The 22743-nt window shown below is 42.7% G+C and overlaps 1 protein-coding gene across 7 annotated transcripts in view; it reads right to left on the reverse strand.

Moving 5' to 3' along the window:
- The window catches only part of PDE4DIP (phosphodiesterase 4D interacting protein), a 220405-nt gene that overhangs the window by 177455 nt on the left and 20207 nt on the right, over positions 1-22743 (reverse strand). For 6 of the 7 annotated variants that reach the window (XM_047869427.1, XM_047869419.1, XM_047869420.1 and 3 more), the window contains exon 1: positions 13732-14076. The exons of the other annotated variant lie outside the window; for it this stretch is intronic. In XM_047869427.1, coding sequence (XP_047725383.1) covers positions 13732-13751 — 20 coding nt within the window. In that variant the 5' untranslated portion in view covers positions 13752-14076. Of the gene's footprint in view, positions 1-13731; positions 14077-22743 lie in introns of those variants that run through there. 7 annotated transcript variants of the gene reach the window in all.

The raw sequence follows: 22743 nt of genomic DNA on the forward strand, positions 1-22743 counted from the left end.
ACATTTATTGAGAAGTGGCTTATATGGCCAGCCCTGGAAATATAAAGGTGAAAAAGAAATTAAACCCTGTCATCAAAGTACTCAGAGTCTACTGGGGAAGGCACATAGGATTCAATGAGATAATTACACGAATAATGAGATTTAAAACAGATTGAAAAATATAAACAAGAGAGCAATTAATTTTGTCCTGGTGGGAGGAAATATGCAGAAAACAGAGAACACTGAATCTAGCCTTGAAGCATGGGTACAAATAACACAAGGAAACATGACAAAGACCCCAAAACAGGAGAATGAAGGGTTCATTTTGTTCCCTCCTGCCTGAGTAAACATAAACTGCCCCCAGGACCCCTTCCAACATTTTTACCTTTCCCTGTCCTCAAGCCGTCCTCCTCCAAGCTCTAACCCTCAGGTAGGAAGCTGTATTAAGGGAAGTCATGGGAGGAAACCAGGTCTGCACTTAGCACTTTCCTCCTCCTTATCTAACTACTTAGAATCCCCAAGGACAATCTAAAATGTTAAACAAGATGGGGTGCCCAGGTGGGTGACTCAGTCAGTTAGGCTAGGCGTCTGACCCTTGGTTTGGGCTCAGGTCATGATCTCACAGTTTGTGAGTTCAAGCCCTGCATCGGGCTCTGTGCTGACAGTGTGGAGTGTGCTTGGGATTTCTCCCTCCCTCTCTCTCTCCCTCCCCAACTGATGCTGTCTCTGTCTCTCTCAAAATAAATAAATCTTAAAAAAATAAATGTTAAACAAGAAGATTTTTCACAGCAAAAATGTCTATAGATAAGGACCAGAAGAAAATCTGCACAAGAGATAAGGCTGGAGGTTTAGGATGGCAGAAAATACAAGTGAATATCTTCCTTTTTACACGATTTTATACTAAAAGGTTAATTCTTATTTTTTTAAAAAAGAGAATGTATTTTGATCCAACTTACATTGTTCTTCTAAAGTATGGCCTCAATAAAAGAGAAACTATGTAAGAGACTAGGTTCAGTCTGATCTTCTCAAACAGTGGGGATTATGTGGTATGACACAGGAAGATTGTTGAAGTTTGCGGTTAATTGGGGCCCTCCTCAGCACTAGACACTGAACTAAACATATATTCTATTGTGGTTCCTATATTTTTAAAAACATTTTTTTTAATGTTTGTTTATTTCTGAGAGAGAGACAGAGTGCAAGTGGGGGAGGGGCAGAGATAGAAAGAGACACAGAATCTGAAGCAGGCTCCAGGCTCCGAGCTGTCAGCACAGAGCCCGACATAGGGCTTGAACCAACAAACTGTGAGATCATGACCTGAGCCCAAGTCGGATGCTTAACCGACTGAGCCACCCAGGCGCCCCAAGCTCCTATATTCTTGAAACTCATTTGACATGAGTTACTAAATTCTGGTTCAAATGAAAGAAATCTTTCTGATGTTCAGATATCATTTTTTTTTTTTTGTACTTTTAATTTGTATCCACATTCAACGCTTGCAAATACAAAAGGGTTGGAAGGACAAGAACTGTGGCCTACTTTCTTTAATGTTTGGAGCACAGGCCCTGAGGGCTTTTGAATGGTAGGGTTTCACAAATAGTGCCAATTTAGGAACAAAGACATCTACAGGTGACTGTCCCTGGACTGCTTGAGCCTAACTTCATGGTTCAACATGTTTTCTCTCAGCAGAATTTTCCTCAGCACTAATCTTGCATGAAATGACCATCATTATTGTGGACAACCCCTGTCACCCACCACCAACACTGTTACCACAATGCATCGAGTGTCTGATGCTTTCCAGGCATCATCTCATTCAGTCCTCACAAAATCCTGTCAGGTAGCTACTGTATCCCTATTTCACAGATGAGGCAACAAGAGGCCTAGGAAGATGAAGTGATTTGCCCAAGATCACACGGCTAGTTGGTGTCAAGCCTGAACTTGAAAATGGCACTTGGGGGAGGCGGGGCGCCTGGGTGGCTTAGTCAGTTGAGCATCCGAGTTCAGCTCAGGTCACGATCTCACAGTTCGTGAGCTCGAGCCCCACATCGGGCTCTGTGCTGACAGCTCAGAGCCTGGAGCCCGCTTCAGATTCTGTGTCTCCCTCTCTCTCTGCCCCTCCCGTGCTCATGCTCTGTCTCTCTGTCTCTCTCAAAAGTAAAGAAACAAAAAAAAAAAAAAAAAAAAAGGGAAAAAATGGCAGCTGGGGCTCCTGGTGGCTCAGTTGGTTAAGTGTCCAACTCTTGATATCAGCTCAGGTCATGATCTCATCATTTGTGAGATTACGCCCTGTGTGGAAATCTGCACTGACAGCGCACAGAGCCTGCCTGAAATTCTCTCTTTCCCTCTCTCTCTCTCTCTGCCCCTTCCCCACTCTCTCCCTCTCTGTCTCTCAAAATAAATAAATAAAACATTAAAAAGAAAAAAAGAAAAAGAAGAAAATGGCACCTGACTCCAAACCTTGACTCTTTCCAATATGTCTTCCTTCTACCGTCACCTCTATCCAGAGCTTCCTCTGTACCTGCCTTGACTGCAGGGAAGTGACCCCTGAGAATCTGAGGGTGGACAGTGGTGCCGTGTGAAGATTGGATTTAGAGTCAAATCCAGACACAGATTTGTGTTTTGAGATGCCGACTCATCCCCACTGGACACAGCTCACACTTGAGTATTTCAATACCAGTGTAACAGATGCCATGTGACAAAAGAATTACAATCCTAGAAGGGAAGTGACAAGTATGACTTTTTATACAGGTCCTATCCTGGAAAGTGAGTCATCCATCATTATATACTTCCCTATCTCTACCCAAATCTCTCTAAATGTTCACAACTTCCCTGAACCTCTTCTGTGCTAACACTTAACACTGTCCGTAATGGACAAAGGGAATAAACTGAAAGGCAGAAGGGGTAATGGACAGACACAATCAAAACAGGAAAGGCCACTAGTGAACCAGCTTTCAGACTTGTCCTCAGATCTTTTTTTCTCCTGCCAAGAGAGACATGGAGTGTATCTTCCATGTTCCAAATGTTGCCAAATACCACCCCCCCATTCAGCACTAAAACTGCATAAACATATTCGAATGCAAATAGGGTAGAAGTCACAGATGCAGAGCACAAATACAGAGAGATTAGAATTTTTTCTCATCTCGAGACCTATCATTATCACCTCTGCAAGCTAGGATGCTGAATTGGCAAAGCCCCCTCAGAACAGAGAGAGCATCGCCTGTGAATCTCTCTCTGCACACTAAGTGTGGGCTGACTTGGCACGGATACAGCAGAGTCCACGTTTCTCCAGTACAGGCTGCAATTACACCCTTCACTCAACAGAGTCTATTCACTGAGAGTGACCACGGCCAAATGGAACTCTGGGAGACAGTTTTCTGAAGTGCTAATCAGTCCTCAATAGCTACAGGGAGCTACCAGCACCATTGTGCACCTGCATCGACTCGTCCAAATTTTATGACCTTTTTCTGCTCTTGGTCTAAGGCCCAAAAGGGATGAACATTATTTTTCTTGCTCCTGTCCATCAAGGTTCAGAGACACAAACCACTTAATACCATAAAAAGGTAAAGGAAGTTCAAGTAATTATTTTTCTCACTTTGCCCCATGAGGTTATCAGACATCCAAATATCTAATAAATCCTCTTCTCCATGCCCCGAATCAGCAAAGACACTGACATCACTCTTTCAAAAGAGATATAAAAATAATCTGCTTTGGATTCAGTCGCATCACCCAGGGATTGTGTACGGTCTCTCCACCCACTTCTAAAACTTTGCTCATATGCTTTTTACTTTTGGTCCTGGCAGTGAATGCATTCCGCAATCCTCAGTTTTCATGAACCACCACTATTCACAAGGCCCTGCGGCATGCCCAGGCAGTTGGCACAATCTGTCTCAGAGCGCTAGACCAAGCACAAAGACCAAGCATTTCCTGTCTCTACCTACCTTTTTACTCACATAATCTTTTACTGTTTCCTTTCTTCATTATGTCCCTTTTTTTAACATTTATTTATTTTTGAGACAGAGAGAGACAGAGCATGAATGGGGGAGGGTCAGAGAGAGAGGGAGACACAGAATCTGAAACAGACTCCGGGCTCTGAGCTGTCAGCATAGAGCCCGACGTGGGGCTCGAACTCACGGACCGTGAGATCATGACCTGAGCCAAAGTCGGACGCTCAACCTACTGAGCCACCCAGGCACCGTTCATTATGTCCATTTTTAATGATTTGAAAAGAATTACATGCTTCTTCCAGAAAATTTTGGAAAGAAGAAAAATGTATACAGAAAAATCATAAAAAATGCTACCACCTAAAGGCAGCATCGACAAAGAGTTTTCACATATTTACTTTCAGTTGTTCTTCAGTTCATATGCCTGTGTGAATTCTACAAAATAGAAATGATACTGCATGTACAACTTTGTATCTTGATTTTATTTACATCATTGAAATCACAGGTTTTGAGGAATGCACTTGTAGGGGAAGAGTCAGGAGAGGAGAGCAGAGGAGGCAGATAAGAGAAGGAGGAGGAGAATTTCTTAACATTACAGATCTGCCTGAAATTCAAAAAAAAGTGAATCTAGAGTCTTCTTTTTCAGTATGGTTCTATAATGTACTAAAAAAAGCTTATAAAGGGAACCCTCGTGCACTGTTGGTGTGAATATAAATTGGGTGCAGCCACTGTGGAAGAGAGTATGGCGGTTCCTTACAAAATTAAAAATAGAGCTACCATATGATCCAGCAATTCCACTTCTGAGTAGTTATCCGAAGATAATGAAAACACCAATTCAAAGAGATACATGCACTTCTACATTCATTGCATTTTTTACAATAGCCAAGATATGGAAGCAAATTAAGTGTCCATCAATAGATGAATAAAGAAGATGCGTATATATATATATATATATATATATATATACACCCATACACAATGGATATCACTCAGCTCTAAAGAAGAATGAAATCTTGCCATTCATGACAACATGGGTGGGCCTAGATGGTATTGTGCTAAGGGAAATAAGTCAAATAGAGAAAGACAAATATCATATGATTTCACTTCGATGTGAAATCTAAAACAAAACAAAACAAGCACATAAAATAAAACAGGAACAGACTTATATATACAGAAAATAAACTATTGGTTACCAGAGGTGGGGAAGGGTTGAAGGCATGGGTGAAATAGATGGAGAAGATTAAGTGGTACAAAATTCCAGTTATAAAATAAGTAAGTTATGGGGATGTAATGCACAGCATAAGAAATATAGTCAATAATACACTAAAACTTCTGTGTGGTGACAGATGGTAACTAGACTTACTGTGGGAGCATTTCATAATGTATAAAAATATTGAATCACTATGATGCACACCTGAACCTAATATGACATTGTATGTAAATTGCACTTCCACAAAGGAAAACAAATTTTAAAAATATAAAACAAAGATGATAGAATCCTAAAGGATAATAAAATTGACTGAGGGTTACTGAGTCTTGGGGATTGTTAAGGCAGTAAAAGACTCTGAAGAGTTTAGGATTGACATAGCTGACTCCCAGGCTCAGTAGGGATAGGGAAAAAAAGCAGGGACGAAAAGCTTTTATAACCAGCTGTATCCATTCCACAAGAAGGAGACACCTACCAACCAGATGTTCGTATCAGCCTTGTGGGGAATGTTCTCTAGAAAGTTCTAAAAAGAGGATCTTCTAAGTGCTAGAAACAATATTAGATGCTGAAGATTTACAGACAAAAAACAGAAGTCCTCTCTTCCAATGAGCTGAGAAAATGGAAAATACCCCGTCAACCAACTAACTAGCTTCAAGCTATGACAGAGTAGACAGAGCATACTCTGGCTACAGAAAACACCCAGAACTAGGTTCCAAAAATAATTCCTAAAGGAGGTAATAATGAAACTAATCTTTGAAGGGTAAATAAAGTTATCCTAGCAAAGGTGAGGGTAGGTGTGTGTGGAACAGCTGGCGTATTAAGGCCCACCTAATAATTTTAGCTCAGAAAGAGTGAAATGACACCCTACAACCAGTTCCTTAGGTGGTCTGGCATAATACTGCCCCGTGGCGCCAATAACCTGGAAATCTCTGAGTAACACACAGAAGAAGCGCTGTCAAACCAACTAAGTTGCAAACTTTATACGTTGTCACTTTATGGGCATAAATGTCAATTTCTTCTTGCTGTAAAAACATATATTGACTTAGTTTTAAAGCAGCATGTAAAGGATGTTGTGCATAATCCCATAACCAAATACAGTATCTATTTTTTTTCCTCTCCTTGCGATATCCTAATACGTATGTGTAATTTTGATGTTATTTATATCCATTTTGACTTTCTTATTTTAAATTTTCTGCTTAGTACTGTTTCAGGAAACACTGTAGATGGTAACAGATTAACAGAAAGAGGGAAGCATTTTACCCTAAAGAGGAGGAGAAGTTGGGAATGTTGCTACTGATTCGTCTAGGACACATCACTTTATGTCAGTGTGCCTCCATTTCCCTTTCTGCAGTACAGGACTCAAGTCTTGAAAATGATGGTTAAACTGAACGAAATACCTTCTACATTCCTGTGAGTTATAGGAGTCTGAATGCTAAGCAGTTTGCTATGTATATTCAACAACTAGAAATGTTTGATGTAGTTAACCTACTTATTTTTAAATAAAGTTTATTTATTAATTTTGAGAGAGAGAGGGAGGGAGGGAGGCAGAGAGGCAGAGAGAGAGAGGAGAGAAATTCCAAGCAGGCTCCACACTGTCAGTGCGGAGCCTGATGTGGGGCTCAAACTCAAACCGTGAGGTCATGACCTGAGCCGAAGTCAAGAGCTGGACGCTTACCAACTGAGCCACCTAGGTGTCCCCAGTTATCATACTTCTGAACATCCATCTATCATTCAAAAATAATCCTACAGACGAAGATGCTTTATGTACCTAGGTGTTTATCAAATGTTATTTATAATAGTTAAAAACTAGAAATCTAAAACATCCATATAGGGGAATGATCGAGTAAAGTAGTATATTTCCACATGACATTCTATTCTACATCATGAATAATAGTATTCCATATTATGACATGGAAAATAAATAAATATATTCCCACACTGTGTGAAATACTAGAAATTGTTCCATTTTCTTTGTCAGTCAATGCTTTCTATAGGTCAGTAGTTATTGCTTCTTTATACCCCTTCCACCTTGGCCATGATGAAAAGACACCAGTTGCTACTGTCTCTAGTTGGCATTGGAGAAGCCATGGGGGAAAGAAGTTTCTAGAGAGTGGAAGAAGCAGAAAAGAACTGGAAATAATGAGACACATTAAGGGAAAATGTATTAGAAACTATTAAAGTGCTATGAAAATACAACTTAATAGTTATTATTATTATTATTATTATTATTATTATAGTCTATGAATAATGAGGTGCTTTAGCCATGAGAAAAAATTCAGATCATGCTTGTCTTGATGACCACAGAACTCAGAAGATGTTCTGAAACTGAGGAAAATAAGTCCTCAGTGTATTAGAATGTTTTATTTAGGTATGTATGTATGTAATGTTTTATTTATTTTAGAGAGAGAGAGAGAGGAGGGGCAAAGAAAGAGGGAGACACAGAATCAGAGTAGGCTCCAGGTTCTGAGCTGTCAGCACAGAACCCGACGTAGGGCTTGAACTCACAAACCATGAGATCATGACCTGAGCTGAAGTCTGACGCTTAACTGACTGAGCCACCCAGGTGCCCCTTGAATGTTTTAAAATAGAACTGGATAGAGACACCTTAGGTCATCATGGCCACTCTTGTATTCCGGACTTTCTTTCTAACTTTAAGTGCTATTTGAATTTTTGCCAGAGACAACTTGAGGGATGTTCTGAGCCTATTTTGGAATTTTATTTATAAAACAGAGTCAATTGCACTAGGAATAGTGTCCCAGGGTAGCCACTGAATGAATGGGTGCTCCACACAGCTTTGTATAAATTACCCCTGAGCCATCTAGAATGGCGAGGGCACTATGATGAGGGTCACCCAATTTATCCTTTAAGAGACAAAACCACCCCTTCCCAGTCTTCTGGTATTTGAAATGCACCCTTAGCATGTAAGCTGAAAGAGGCACAGGGGCAGGGATGTCCAGCCCCATCTCGTATATGGGACATAAGCAAGTGAGAGTGAAAGCACAGATTGAGATAAATCCCTTGAGCCAAAATCCAAGCATAGGCCTATTTAAAAGTAGATCAGAGTTTTGAAGGCAAAGGCTTTACTTCCCCAAATGCAGAAAATTAATTGCTAGAAGTGCTGAATGTTAAAAGGGAAATTCAAAGACCAAAGGTGTCTCAGTAATAGGATTATAAAAAGGAGCATTTTCCTTTTCATAGTGCAGCAGCACCACAGTAAGCAAAGGTACTAGAGTCTACCAGACGTTCATGCTCCAATGCTAAATTAACCTCTCTGGCCTCCACGGCCACATCTATAAAATGGAGGGAAATGCCATCTCTGGTCTTAACTGCATTAGTACATAGGACTCTCTGCCAACTCACCATGAATTCAAAGAGAAATAAATGTCCTTGCTTCCTCCACAGTTAGGAAGGAGTTAATGTAGAGTTTAGTTAAGCTAAGAGTTAATACGGAGCTGAATAAATGCAAATAAGCTATCAATGGGGATCATTTAAGTGCAATATAACCATGTAAATGGGCTTCTTGTCTTACTTGAAGGCCCTATTTTATGTGGGTGAGAAGGAACAAAATCAAATTTTTTGAATTTTCAGACGGAACCACTATTTTTCTTGGCTGTTATTTTCCTTCTCTAAATTTTCATAGCCTCATGGCAGGCAAATACAATCAATGCTTGCATTTTATTAAATGAAATTACAGTTACATAAAACAAAACAGACTATTAAATTCCTTTCCTTTCCTAACCTTCAATCTTATAAGTAGCCTTTAAATAGGTCAAGTTCACTTTTTGTTGAGTTATTTGTTTAGGGAAGTTGAATAAGGTTCACATATGATTTGCCTGACTTTTACTCAGCTTTCCCATATGCTAGAAACGAGAACATTTCCACCTAAAAGGGGAAGAGAATCAGCGATGACTTTTCCAGCATTTATTAGTTTGGTTGCCTGGATAATGGCCCTCAGAAGAAATCCACAATCCTAATCTCCAGAACCCGTGAAGGTGCTACTTTACATGGCAAAAGGGATTTTGAAATACGGGGATTATCCCAGATTATCCAGTTGGGCCCAGAGTAATCACAAGGGTCCTTGTAAGAGATAATGGGAGAATCAGAGTTAGAAGAGGGTATAGGGAGCAGAGACTAGAGTGTTACCCTTGCTGAAAAGGGACCATGAAGCAAGGAATGTGGACAGCCTCTAAAGCTGGAAAAGGCAAGGAATAGATTCTTCTCTAGAGTTTCTAGGAGGAACACGCTCCTGCTGACACTGTCACTTTAGTCTAGAAGACCAATTTCCAGACTTCTGACCTCCAGAACTGCAAGAAAATACATCCATCTTGTTAAGCCACTAAATTTGTGGCAATTTGTTTCAGCAGGAAAAAGAAACGAATGCAACTAAGGAATCTGAACTATGCCCTCTTCCTTAGTGAGTTGCTAGTCCACATAAGTGAATGCTAAAAATTCAGAGCTGTAGAAACTGTTTGCCTGATAGATGCTGCATTTACAAGCTGAGCAAAATTACCCTCATCATCAGGGTCCTCTTCATCTCCATAAACATATTGCTTTGATAACTCTTACCCTATTCATGGATATTAGCTTGTTTAATGACCAAACCAGCTTTTTGTAAGGCCGATGTATTCACAGGAAATTCGCCATTCCAGAACAAACCATGATCTCCCCAAATGATTTAATCACAGAGCTAGCAATAGGAAGGCAACATCCCTGGGTAAAAAACACTACTATTGACCTCTAGTAGGGCAATGACGTGCAGCTGGCAGCAGGGGTTATTCAATTTTGAGAACTCACATACTCAGCCTCCTGACCTTTGTGGATAGTCTGAGCAAGACGAAGAGTATGGAGTCTCATGTGAAGAATCTTCCAGAGAGGAAGCTTTCCAGAGTTGCCAAGAATGAAACTCGGAAACAGAATCACCGTTGGGGGGCCTGGGTGGCTCAGTCGGTTGTGTCCAACTTTGGCTCAGGTCATGATCTCGCAGTTCATGAGTTTGAGCCCCGCATCCGGCTCTACGCTGACAGTGTAGAGCGTAGTAGGTTCCCAAGTGAACCTGCTTGGGATTCTCTCTCTCTCCTTCTCTCTCTGCCCTTCCTCCATGTTCTCACTCTCTTTCTCTCAAAATAAATAAACAAACTAAAAAAAAAAAAAGAATCACAGTCAAATTTATTCATAAGCTTAAGAGTAGTCAGGATAAGCAACCAGTTCCAGAACCAACTCAGAAACTGAATGACCAACAAAACTCCGCTCTAGGCTATATCTCCTTCTCAGCTGTGTGTGTTCCCTAGGAACATTATTTAATTTCTGTGAAGTTCAATTTTCCTTGTCTGAAAAATGAATATAATAACATTTCCCTTATACCTCATAAGGCTGTGAGGATTAGGTGAAATAAAATACGCCAAGGGATTAGCACACAAGTTAATAAATGCAAGCCTGATAAATGGTTGCTCTAAAGTTAATTTTTATTCTTTGAATTTCCCAAGTTGTGCTTCTCCACTGTGCTCTCATGTATACATGTCTGCCTTAGCCTCTATTAGGGGCGCCTGGGTGGCTCAGTTGGTTAAGCATCTGACTTCGGCTCAGGTCATGATCTCAGGGTTCATGAGTTTGAGCCCCTCATCGGGCTCTCTGCTGTCAGCACAAAGTCTGCTTCGGATCCTCTGTCTCCCCCACTCTCTGCCCCTCCCTCACTTGCATGCTCTGTTTCTCTCAAAATAAATAAATAAACTTAAAAAAAAAAGAATTATAGACAATGAGAAAGTACAACCCTCAAAGACAGAAAGCCAGTCTCATTCATTGTTTTACCCTTAGCATTTAGCACAGTGCTTTGCGAGTATTGGGCTCTCGCATTTTTTTAAGCTTTTTTTTTTTTAATGTTTGTTTATTTTTAAGAGACAGAGAGGTAGAGAGAGAAGGAGACACAGAATCTAAAGCAGGCACCAGTCTCTGAGCATCAGCACAAAGCCCAACCCGGGGGCTTGAACTCACAAACTGTGAGATCGTGACCTGAGCTGAAGTTGGACGCTTAACCAACTGAGCCACCCAGGCACCCCTGGGCTCTCACATTTTAAATAAATGTGTATGAACTGATCTTAGCTATGAGTTAGGAAATATCTGAGATGCCAGTTATATGATTATAGGATTTTTCCATCTGTGACCCACTAGGTGGTGAAATAAATTGAGTCACACCAGCATTTTTTCTTTTTTGAAGAAAAGGAATAGCGTAGAAAAGACCAGAGTACAAAACACACAGTTAGGTTAAGTATCGTTATAGGAAACTGGTTTGTTTGGGATTCTACCTGGTTGTAATGTAAGTACATTTCTCATTATGAGTGAGGGTTAAAAAAAAAAAAAAAAGCATAAACATTCTGACTCTTTCACCTTGCCAACATTTGGTATTTTCTGCCTTTTTCACTGTAGCTATTCCAATATGTATATAGTGGTGAGGCACTGTGGTTCTCATTTGCATTTCCCTGATGGTTAGTGATGCGGAGCACCTTTTCACTGTATCTCAGCTCACTGTATATCCTCTTTATAACCACTTTAGAGAATTTTTTGGCAGTACCTACTGAAACTGAACATGCATTTCCTATTACCCAGCAATTCTACTTCTATGTATTTACCCAACAGCAGTATGTACATATGTTCACCAAAAGACATGCCCAGGAATGTTCACAGCAACCCTATTCATAATAGCCCCAAACCAGAAATTGCCCAAATGCTCATTAACAAGAGAATGGATAAATAAAATTGATTTATTTACACACCATAGACTCCTATACAGAAGCAAGAATGAATGAACTACAACTATACACAACAATGTGAAGAATCCCACAAACAGAAGATGGAATGAAAAAAGCTAGATATGAAAGAGTACACAGTGGATAATTTCATTGACACAAGGTTCAAAGCCAGGCAGAACGGGTCTCTGGTGTTAAAAGTGAGGGTAACAGTTATTCTTGGGTCACGAGGCCTCTAGGGGGGCTGGCTATGTCTTCCCTCTCCATCTGAGTGCCTGTTAACATGGATAGACTCAGTTTGTGACATTAATCAAACTATAAACATATGATTTACTCCTTTTTAAAATTATTTCTGAATTTACCTGAAATCTAAATATACATCTAAATATAAAGTTCAGAAAAAATTATAAATATATATTTTTATAAGCGTGGATGACACTGATAGCAAGAATCCCTGATGTGCTCACTCTCATTACCATCAAGGGGTCATCTAACCTTTATTTGAACAAGTTCAGGGTCGGGAGTCTATTTACGACCCAGGTAGGTCACTTGTTAGAAGGTTTTTTCCTTACACTAAACCACAACTTGCCTCCTCGCAACATGTTCTCTCCTCCTAAGGGATTCCAAATCCATCTAACCCCACTCACTACCAGCAAATGCTCTTCAAATATTTGAAGAAAGCTACCATATCCACTTCATCCTCCCTGACCGTCTTCACCTCCCCGACTAAAAGAGCCCCAGGTCCTTCCATCCCACCTCAAGGCATGGTTTTCAGTCTCCTGGTGTCTTCTAATTGCACTGCTTTTATCTAGTCATACCCACATGAGAGCACCATCCTGCAGGAAAGCCTAAGAAGAGAATCAAAGAGCAAAAAGTGGAATCTCTACTTGCACATCTAGATAGCATATGCCCACCAACACGCCCTAAGATTCCATTTCTCTAAAACTCATACTGTCGAACTATTGAAGAATCAGCTGAAATCCCCCAGATCTTTCTCCCAAGTCCTATAAGGCCCCCAGTTTACCTTCCATGTTTGTTCAGTCTGCTTTCTCCTAGGAGTCAGAACACTAATTTGGCCTCATTCCAGTTTCCAAAGCTAAATCCTGGAGGTGGAGCAGTGTCTGTTATGGCAACACCTCTGGAATACAGCCTCCCCATCCACCCTCTCACTGACGAACAAAAATTAAGTCTCTGTCCCAACTCATTATCTTTCATCCTTGAGTAAGCTCTGTTTGAAAGTACATTTAGGGGAAGGACTAGGGGATGGGGAAAACACAATTGTACTGGGCATCTCCACAATGTGACCTAAAAGACAGGCTGTCACCCTCGTCTCCACAAAGCCTGGGCAATGAAAGGCACCCTGGTCTCTTCCTTCTTTCTTCTCCCCAAGTCACACCAACTGGAGACTCTGGAGATGAATACTGCTGGGCTCTGCTCACCCAGAGCTTTGCCTTTGTGTCCCTAGTGGAGGATGAGGTTGAGAAGGAAAACGTGGCAGGGTGAGAAGGAATCTGATCTTTTTCAAGGTATCGGAAATCAAAGCTATCTCTAAAGAAAAACTTAACGCGAATCCCTCTCTGTGGAACAGGGAAAAGACAGAGAACCATTTCTGCAAAAACTTCCAGGTAGCCCCGCTGGGTATTTTGCAGGTCAAGACTAGGTGGAAGGGGGAGATTCATTAAGCAACGCAAACACCTGAGAGAGAACACGTGCAGAAGGATCAAGAGACGTGGGAATTAGGCATTTTAAAAAAGAGAGAGAGATGTCAAAGGCCCCTAGGGGAGGGGGACTTCTCCTTAAGGGCGCGCGGGGCGTTGGGGGAGGGGGGCACCATATCCGGAATGCGGGGAGAAAGCAGCGGCTCACCTACCTCGTCCACGTCTGCTCCATTTTCCAGGCGCTTCCCTCACTCTCAGGGCGCTCCTCACCCGGGAGGGGAAGCAGCCTGGGACAACGCGAACCCCAGCCCCCGAATCTCTAGTGCAAAGAGCAGCAGCTTTTCCCTCCCCAGCTCCTCCTTTCCGCGTCGGCGAAGGGAGGGCGCTGCTCGCTCCCTGCTCCTTCAGAAACCCCTGCCGCGGCCGCACCTCCAGCTAACGGTGCGTCGGGAACAGGGGAGGGACCGTTACGGTAGGAAGCGGGACGTGGAGCGGAGCGGCGCCCGGAGCCGTCGGCAGAGCTGGGGCCGGCGGCGGCCCGGCGCGGCGCGCGCTCGCTCGCTCGCTCGCTCCCAGGCTGAGACGCGACTGGCTGGCACGAGCGGCTCCGCACCGGCTGAGCTGTCAACCGCGAGGGGGGGGCGGGGCTCCCGCAGCCGGCGTGCGGGGGCGGGGCCGGCCCAGGTGGTGCGCCGCCCCGCCCCGCTGCGACCGCCGGAGGGGCGGAGGGCTCAGGGGGCGCAGCACCAAGCCCCTCTGTCCCTCCCCCATCCCACGGAGGGGCGCTGTGAAAAAGACCGACCGACGCTCGGGAGAATTCCGAGAGAACGTCCTCTTGCGTACGTGCGCACCACCCCACCCGCGGGGTGAGTCCCGAGCCAGAGCTGGAGTCTGGGAAGGTTTGAGGTGCCGTCCTGGCTGAACGCAGGTGCGCACACTAGACGCTCAGGGGACGCGATGTGACTTTCCTAGAGATCTGACATGTCAGTCTCCCCATCAGTCTGCGGACAGGAACTTCCTCAGACAGGGAACCATCCTGACGAAACCTTGCAGCCTTATTTGCTGCCTCCAACGCATTCATCTCCAGATTTTATAATATTCTACCTCTTCAGCTTTCAGTTTCTCAAGCACGGAGGCGACTGGGCTCTACCACTAGCTCCAAAGGGGAAGAGGGTTTCTGAACTTCCCAGAACACTAGACAAGCTTCAAGACAGTAGCCGATGGGACCTTGATTCTCCTCCTTAACCGTTCTAAGATCATGGAAAAGGGCCCTTCGGTGATGGCACTGCCTGAGACTTTGTACTATCTATTTATGTAATGAGGTTTAAACAAGTCAGACATGCTATAATTAAAGGGCTTACAGCCCCGAAGCTCCTTTTTAGCTCTAAATAAAACCTTTTTATTAAGTGACATAATCGCCGTTATTCTTAGCACTACCAATGACCTTTTTTTTTTTATTTGCAGAAAGCTTTTATGTAGTAATGTTGATTTAGTTACATTTATTTCACAGATAATACAGTTGAGACCCAAAAAAGCTCAAAGTCTCTGCTAAGGCAGGTCTTTTCCATGGTGTGGCCCGAGACACTTACTCTCTGAATTTTTGGTAATATGGCCAAAGAGAGGTCTCTACAACGAATTGATTGTCTACAATGAATTGATCCTAGGAGTTTACTCAGGAAGGGCCCCAGCATGTCTGGGAATTGGTGAGACTGTGCAGAGCCTGTATTCTTGGGGCAAACTGTCATCCTGCCTCCTATGTTTTGGATTAGTTCGCTTAATTATCAGCACAGAATAGGGGTTGGAAGGGCAGGATAACAGTAAGACATCTGAGGGTTTAGAGGAACCATCTAAAAAGGCCCCTGACCTAGAATCCCCTAACCCCAACACTTAACTTGGACCTAAGGCCACACCTGCTCCTGAGCTTAGAATGCTTCCAGGAAACATTTTAAGGCCTAGTTTGACCAGCGACAAGACTTACAGGCCACCTGTCCTGAAAAGAATCTCCTGCTGCAAACAAACCAAACACAAAAGGATGAGGAGAGTCAGATTTCCATCCTCCATAGCAAAGTTGGGGCTATATTTAGTTTTGTCTCAAGTCAAATTATGGGCTACTGAGTTTGGAGAGGAACTGTATCTACAGCAAGACATATGCTGCATTCAGGAAGTGACAGCATTAACTAGATGAATGGTGGAGTCTCAGAAGTGAGGCGAGAAAATATGCTAGTTTAATTTTTAAAGGCTGGGCTTACAAAGTTCACAACGCATGCATGGTCAAACAGTTGAAAAATACAAAACAAGTATGTAGAAAGTAAACTACCCATAATACCCAGAGATAATCAATGTTAAACATTTGTTGGAATTTCTTTCTAGGCTTCCCCCCACCCCAGGCTTTTTAAAATTATCTTTTAATTCAAATCACTGACTCTCTCTTACATACCCAGGAGCATATTCTTGAAAAGAGAGGTTTCATTGTTTTTTTTAGGATTACATTTATTGCCAGAAGAACAAAGTTTTTGTGTTAGATTGTAAGCAAAAAATATTCACCCACATACCCACTCTGCCAACACAACTGTTTAAATTTCTCTACATTCCCTCTAGTCATTATCTGCACATATTACATATCTATTTCTATAGCTTTAATCACAGCCTAGATGTAAACTTATGTCCCACTTTTCTCACTTGTTAGATATTGTCCATGTTGCTAGAGTCTGTTTATATATTTATTATTCTAATGATTATATAATGTCAATAGAACTATAGTTTGCTTAATAATTTTCTGTTACAGCATAGTTACGCTGTTTCTAATATTAGATTCTTATAAAGAATGCCTGAATGGAATTTTTATGCCTCCATCATTTCATTCTTTTGAATTATTTCCCTAGGATAACTTCTTTTTTTTTTTTTTAATTTTTTTTTCAATGTTTTTTATTTTAGGGACAGAGAGAGACAGAGCATGAACGGGGGAGGGGCAGAGAGAGAGGGAGACACAGAATCGGAAACAGGCTCCAGGCTCCGAGCCATCAGCCCAGAGCCTGACGCGGGACTCGAACTCACGGAGCGCAAGATCGTGACCTGGGTGAAGTTGGACGCTTAACCAACTGCGCCACCCAGGCGCCCCTCCCTAGGATAATTTCTTAAGGCATAAGAATGTTAGGATAAAAGCACTTTCTAGGGTTGCCTGGCTGGCTCAGTCAGCAGAGCTTTTTTTTTTTTTTAATTTTTTTTCAGTGTTTATGTATTTTTGAGAGAGAGAGAGAGACAGAATGCGAGTGGTGGAGGGGGCAGAGAGAGAGGGAGACACAGAATCTGAAGCAGGCTCCAGGCTCTGAGCTGTCAGCACAGAGCCTGACAAAGGGCTCTAACTCACGAACTTCGAAACCATGACCTGAGGAGAAGTCGGACGCTTAACCAACTGAGCCACCCAGGCACCCGAAGAGCTTTTAACTCTTGATCTTGGAATTGTAAGTTCGTGCCCCACGTTGGGTTGTAGAGATTACTTAAAAAAAAAAATCTTTAAAAAAGAAAAAAGGAATTTCTAATTTTATCATCTTACAGTTCCTGAACAACACTAGGATTTATCATTTTAATTGTTCTCTTTAATAGATAAGACATTATTGGGACACCTGGGTGGCTCAGTAGGTTAAGCATCCAACTTCAGCTCAGGTCATGATCTCGCAGTCCATGAGTTTGAGCCCCGCATGGGGATCTGTGCTGCCAGCTCAGAGCCTGGAGTCTGCTTCAGAGTCTGTGTCTCCCTCTCTCTCTGCCCCTCCCCTGCTCATACTCTGTCTCACTCTGTCTCTTAAAAATAAAATCATATATTTTTTAAAATAAACAAATAGATAAGACATTATTTAACAGTTATATTTTAGGTATGTATCTATGGCTATTTATTTTTTTTATGTTTTTTATAATATTTATCTAATGATTTAGAGAGAATGTGTGTGAGCAGGGGAGGGGCAGAGAGAGAGGGAGAGAGAGAGAATTCCAAGCAGGCTCTACACTGTCAGTGCAGAGCCAGATCTGGGGCTCAAACCCATGAATTGTGAGATCATGACCTGAGCAGAGACCAAGAGTTGGAGGCTTAACTGACCGAGCCACCCAGGCACTCCTATGCCTACCTATTTAGATAATATATAAATAATTAAACGTCATCCCACTTTACCTTATATTTCTTTACTTTATATCTTATGTTCACCTGAGTCCTCACAGAGACAGGGAGGTGCCTCGCTGAGCCCACCATCTGGCAGTGCCAGGCACGTGAATGAGGCAGTCTCGGACCCTCGAGGTCAGTCCCATCATCTACTGGGCCTAACTGAGCAGCACCAGTTGTGGTTCTGTGCAGTGTAAGTATAGCTGAATACAGGCAGGCCCATCAGGTGACCCACCTCCAAATATCCATAGGCCCTAACTGACCAGTGGGCTACTTACAACCAGGCACAGCTACCAAAAAAGGGAAAATTCTATATATCACCATAATGCCTTATCTTCCCCCACCCTCCACCCCCCAACCCCTCCCCCCACCCCCCAACCCCTCCCCCCATCCCTCAACCCCTCCCCCCACCCCCCCATGGGCCCCCAAAGCCTCACAGCAGGCAGCCTCTCCTCTGCTGTCCTGCCAGTCACTCCCTTGTGGTGCATTCAGTACATTTCTGTCTCTTTTGTTCTGCCTCAGGTGAACTCTTCCACCTTCTGGCTTCCACCTGATTTCATTGCCCTACATTTGGGGATTCCATCCAATTGGGAGACACCTCATTTAGGCACCACAGGAACTGCTGGAGAGACTGGACAGTGAAGAAAATATTATTAGGTGCTAAAAAAAAAAATGCCCTGTGTTATGTCATGACAGAAATAAATAAATAAATAAGTTTATTTATATATTAAGGTGTATTTATTTATTTTTGAGAGAGAGAGAGGGAGGGGCAGAGAGAGATGAGAGAGAAATCCCAAGCAGGATCCGCACTGTCAGTGCTGAGCCCGACTCGGGACTCGAACCCACGAACCATGAGATCATGACCTCAGCCAAAATCAAGACTCAGACAGTTCACTGACCGAGCCAACCAGGTGCCCCTGTCATGGCAGAAATTTAGTAAAACCATTACCAGTTGAGAATGTGGAAAATAGACAATATTCCTAATGAATGGGTAGGTCTGGCAAAGGAAATTTTTAGATAGAATTTCAAGTGATAACTGGTTTCTTTTAACCACATATGACAAGGTATGGATAGAAAAAGGTGGGTTAAAAAAAAAAAAAAGAACCATGCCCTTTGTAAGCAGAATTTAGAGGAAATATAAAGAACCAGGACTTACTAGGCTCAAAAGTCAAACTGCCTGTCATTTCAATCTCTCTAGACAGCAAAAGCTTTCAAATTAAAAAGTAGTTTCAGGGCAAAAATCAAGTCCAAGATATGACTGTTAGACTCGTGGTTCATACCTCAAAAGATTTAAGGTGGTGCCTCATATACCATTTCAATTTAACAAAAAGGCCGATAAGAATCTTGAGGGTGGGGGACCCTGGCTCAGTCGGCTGAGTGTCTGACTTCAGCTCAGGTCATGATCTCTTGGGGGTTCGTGAATTTGAGCCCTGTATCAGGCTTGCTGCTCTCAGCACAGAGCCTGCTTCAGACCCTCCGTCCCCTTGCTCTGTGTCCCTGTGTCCTCATGCTCTCTTTCAAAAATGAATACACATAAAAAAAAAAAAAAGAATCTTGAGGGTGTGCCTCAAGCTTGTAAGAATTTTAAGGGCCCATTCTCCCACGGCAGCTTCGTAGGTAGCCCAAGGAAGAGAAGAGCTTGCTTTGGAATGAAATGTGGGTATAGCTTTTGTCTAGAGGAGTTGCTTATAATTAGCACAAAAGATGCACTCAAAGTTTTTAAGTGAATTGTACCAGCACAGCCTGAAAGGGATTAGGACAGTACATAATGAAAAGGTGCCTTTGGACCCTCCAGCTGTCAAAGAGAGCAAGCAAGCTGAGAAAGTTACCCAACTGCAAAAAAGGACCATTTCTTACAGAAAAAGAAGAATGGTTCAAAGAATTGGAACCAAGAGCCCAGAGGGCAGACCAAGAGGTCTTCAGATCAACAGGAATGGAACTCAAGCAGCTATACACCCCAGGAACCTCATCTTCACCTGAACTTGATTTGTATGGTAAAATTTTGGACTTTCGAGCTGATACAGTAAATGTTATGCAATTTTGGGGGAATTTGGAAGGGAGGGACTTATGCATGTGGCAACACTTGTGGCCAAAGGATGCAGGAATGTGGTGGAGTAAAGATGGCTGAAAATACTTTGCTACTTTTCCCGTTAAGAAATGGGGTCTAGGGGCACCTGGGTGGCTCAGTCAGTTGTGCCACCGACTTCGGCTCAGGTCATGATCTCACGGTTCATGAGTTTGAGCCCCACATCGGGCTCTCTGCTGTCAGCCTGTCAGTACAGAGCCTGCTTTGGATCTTCTGTCCCCCATCTCTCTGCCCCTCCCCTACTTGGGTTCTCCCAAAAATAAGTAAATATTTTTTAAAAAGAGGTGGGGTCTAATTCTCCTCCCCTTGAATCTGGGATGGTTTTAGTGAATTGTTTGACCAATAGAATGTGGTGCTAGGTCATAAGTGCTGAGGTTGGGTAATAGGAGGTCTTGCAGCCTCTGCCTGAACCTCTTGTTATTCTAAGCTGCCGTAAACCAAGTCTGACTACCTTGGTGGAGCCACCATGTAGTGAGGCTCTGAGACCACATGTGAAACATCATCCAGCAGCCCCCAAGAAGGCATTGGGCATCAGGCATCAGGCATCACTCACATCCCACACCTGACGTCAGTGAAGTTGTTCTGGGACCTTCAGAGAGACCTGGTCAATGCCACATGGTACAGCTGAGACTTGTTCAAATTCCTGACCCACAAAATCAAAAGATCTAATAAAACGGCTGTTGTTTCAAGCCACAAAGTTTTGAAATACACCGCTATGCAGAAATAGATGACTGGAACAATGCCTTAAAATGTGCATAATAATCCTGATACATTATTCACTCATTCATTCAAAAATCACTGAGAACCACTGTGCGTCAAGCACTATTCTGCATACTAGGGGCATAGCAGTAAAACAAACAAACAAACAAGACCCTGTTTTCATGGAGTTTACAGTCTACTGGTATAGACAGACAATAAAGAAAGCAGTATCTCCAATATGCCAGATGCTGATAGGTGTGACGAGGAGAAACCAAGCTGTGTTAAGAGAGCATCCCAGCAAGGCAACCTTCTTTTATAAATGAGGAAATGGTGCCTCAGAGATACTGACAGGCAGGTAAGAAGCAGGTTCCCAGGTATAAGAAAATTGGAGCTTTCATGTGGTGAAAAACTGTCCAACTGAGTTCATAAATTCAGATCTGTTATCTGTATTGGGAGTGAAACAGAGCAACCTAAGTGGGCAGAACTGAAGCTTGGATGGATGTGCCTGGTTTCCCAGACCATGCAAGTAACCTGGAGAGAAGAGGGTGTATGTATATGAATTGCAAGATCTGCCCTTCTGGAGTGGGGCAGGGACCAGGGGATGTGTGAGTCTAGGACCATACATGGTCGGCAAAGCGGCAGCTGTGCCTCAGAGCAACAGAGATCAGTACTAGGAGCGGTTTATGAGAGCCTGGGAAACAACCCCTGAGATTAGCAGAAATACTTGTGTGGGGTCCGGGGGAATTTGTGAAAGACTCCATTTCCTAAAGGAACAGGTGGGAGTTCAGAGGTAGCTAATGTTCATGGGACTTCATTTATTCCCACGAGCTGATAAAATTCAGGCAATTTGATTACTCTAGTTTGTTCAATTCAACATTAGTTCGACAAACATGTACTGAGCATATGCTAGGCATGGTGCTATGTTTTTAAAATCCAGTGAGGGAAATTAGTCAGCCATTCATCAAACAATAATACAGATCAGATTGTGTGAAGTGCTGCAATAATGGTACGAAGAGGAATTTAAAGGAGGAGGTGAATGGGGCATGTGGTGGCTCGCTTGGTTAAGCATCTGCCTCTTGATTTTGGCTCAGGTCACGATCTCACCATTTCTGGAATCAAGCCCCCTGTCAAGCCCTATGTCAAGCCCTGCCTTGGGCTCTGTGCTGACAGCACGGAGCCTGCTTGGGATTCTCTCTCCCCCTCTCTCTCTGCCCCTCAAAAATAAATAAATAAACTTAAAAAAAAGATAAAGGAAGGGGTTATTAATTAAATTCAACTAGAGGAGGTTTCATAAGGAAGGTAGCATCTGAGTAGAGTCCTGAAGGATGATAGTCATACAGAACTTTGTCACGTATTAGGACTGCAAAATATAGTGCTTTTATTTAAAAATTTCAATTTTCCCTGGTAGAAGGAAAGATGTTCCCAATCTTCTCTGAATGACTATTTAGAGTCCCATTCATCTGGAAGAGCCTCATAGCATTGCCAGTGTCACTGACGGGCATTACAACAGAGTAGTTTTGATTACTGGCCCTAGAATCAGAGAGATTTAAAAATCTCCCCTCCCCCACAATTTCCAGCCCTGTGATTTTGACAAGTTAAACTTTAGGAAGCTTTAGCTTCCTCATCCGTAAAATAAGGTTAAATATAATAACTACCTAATAGGGTAGTTGTGAGACCAAGAGGAGATAATATATGAAAAGTGTTTAATTCATTGCTCAGCACATTTTAAGCATTCAATAAATCATAACTATTTTTTTATTAATGTTTGCATACCAGGCAGGATTCCAACCCTGTATAGAAGTTGTGAATTTTAATTTCAGTACCGCTCCAAACTGCACTCTAGGGCTATGCTAGTGACCCAGATTTTCCATTTCCTAGCTCTCTGATTTATCATATGAGACCAAATTACTGGCAAAGAAGCTGAATAAACTGGTTTTCCTCACTTCCTGGCTGGGGTTTAAGGGGGGAGAAAAGTGGGTATTTCCTCCATCTTGTTTTCCTCCTTTTGTCTCCCACCCTCCTCCCCCTTTCTTGAGGACTGTGTGTGTGTGTGTGTGTGTGTGTGTGTGTGTGTGTTTATTCAGACCCATCTCCTTCACTAACTAGCCCTGTCTGTCAGCTGTAACAAAAACCACAAGGAAAGAAATTATGACCAAGCCTTCAGACAGCTGGTGGTAATTTACTCATACAATCCCCCTCATTCTCTCAACACCCACTATTTATGTGTATCTGATGCTGGGGGAGGGGGAATCATGCAAGAAATGTGGTATGCAAATTTCTAGGAAG

This window comes from Prionailurus viverrinus, chromosome C1 (genome assembly GCF_022837055.1).
Source record: "Prionailurus viverrinus isolate Anna chromosome C1, UM_Priviv_1.0, whole genome shotgun sequence".
Classification (NCBI taxonomy): Eukaryota; Metazoa; Chordata; class Mammalia; order Carnivora; family Felidae; genus Prionailurus; species Prionailurus viverrinus.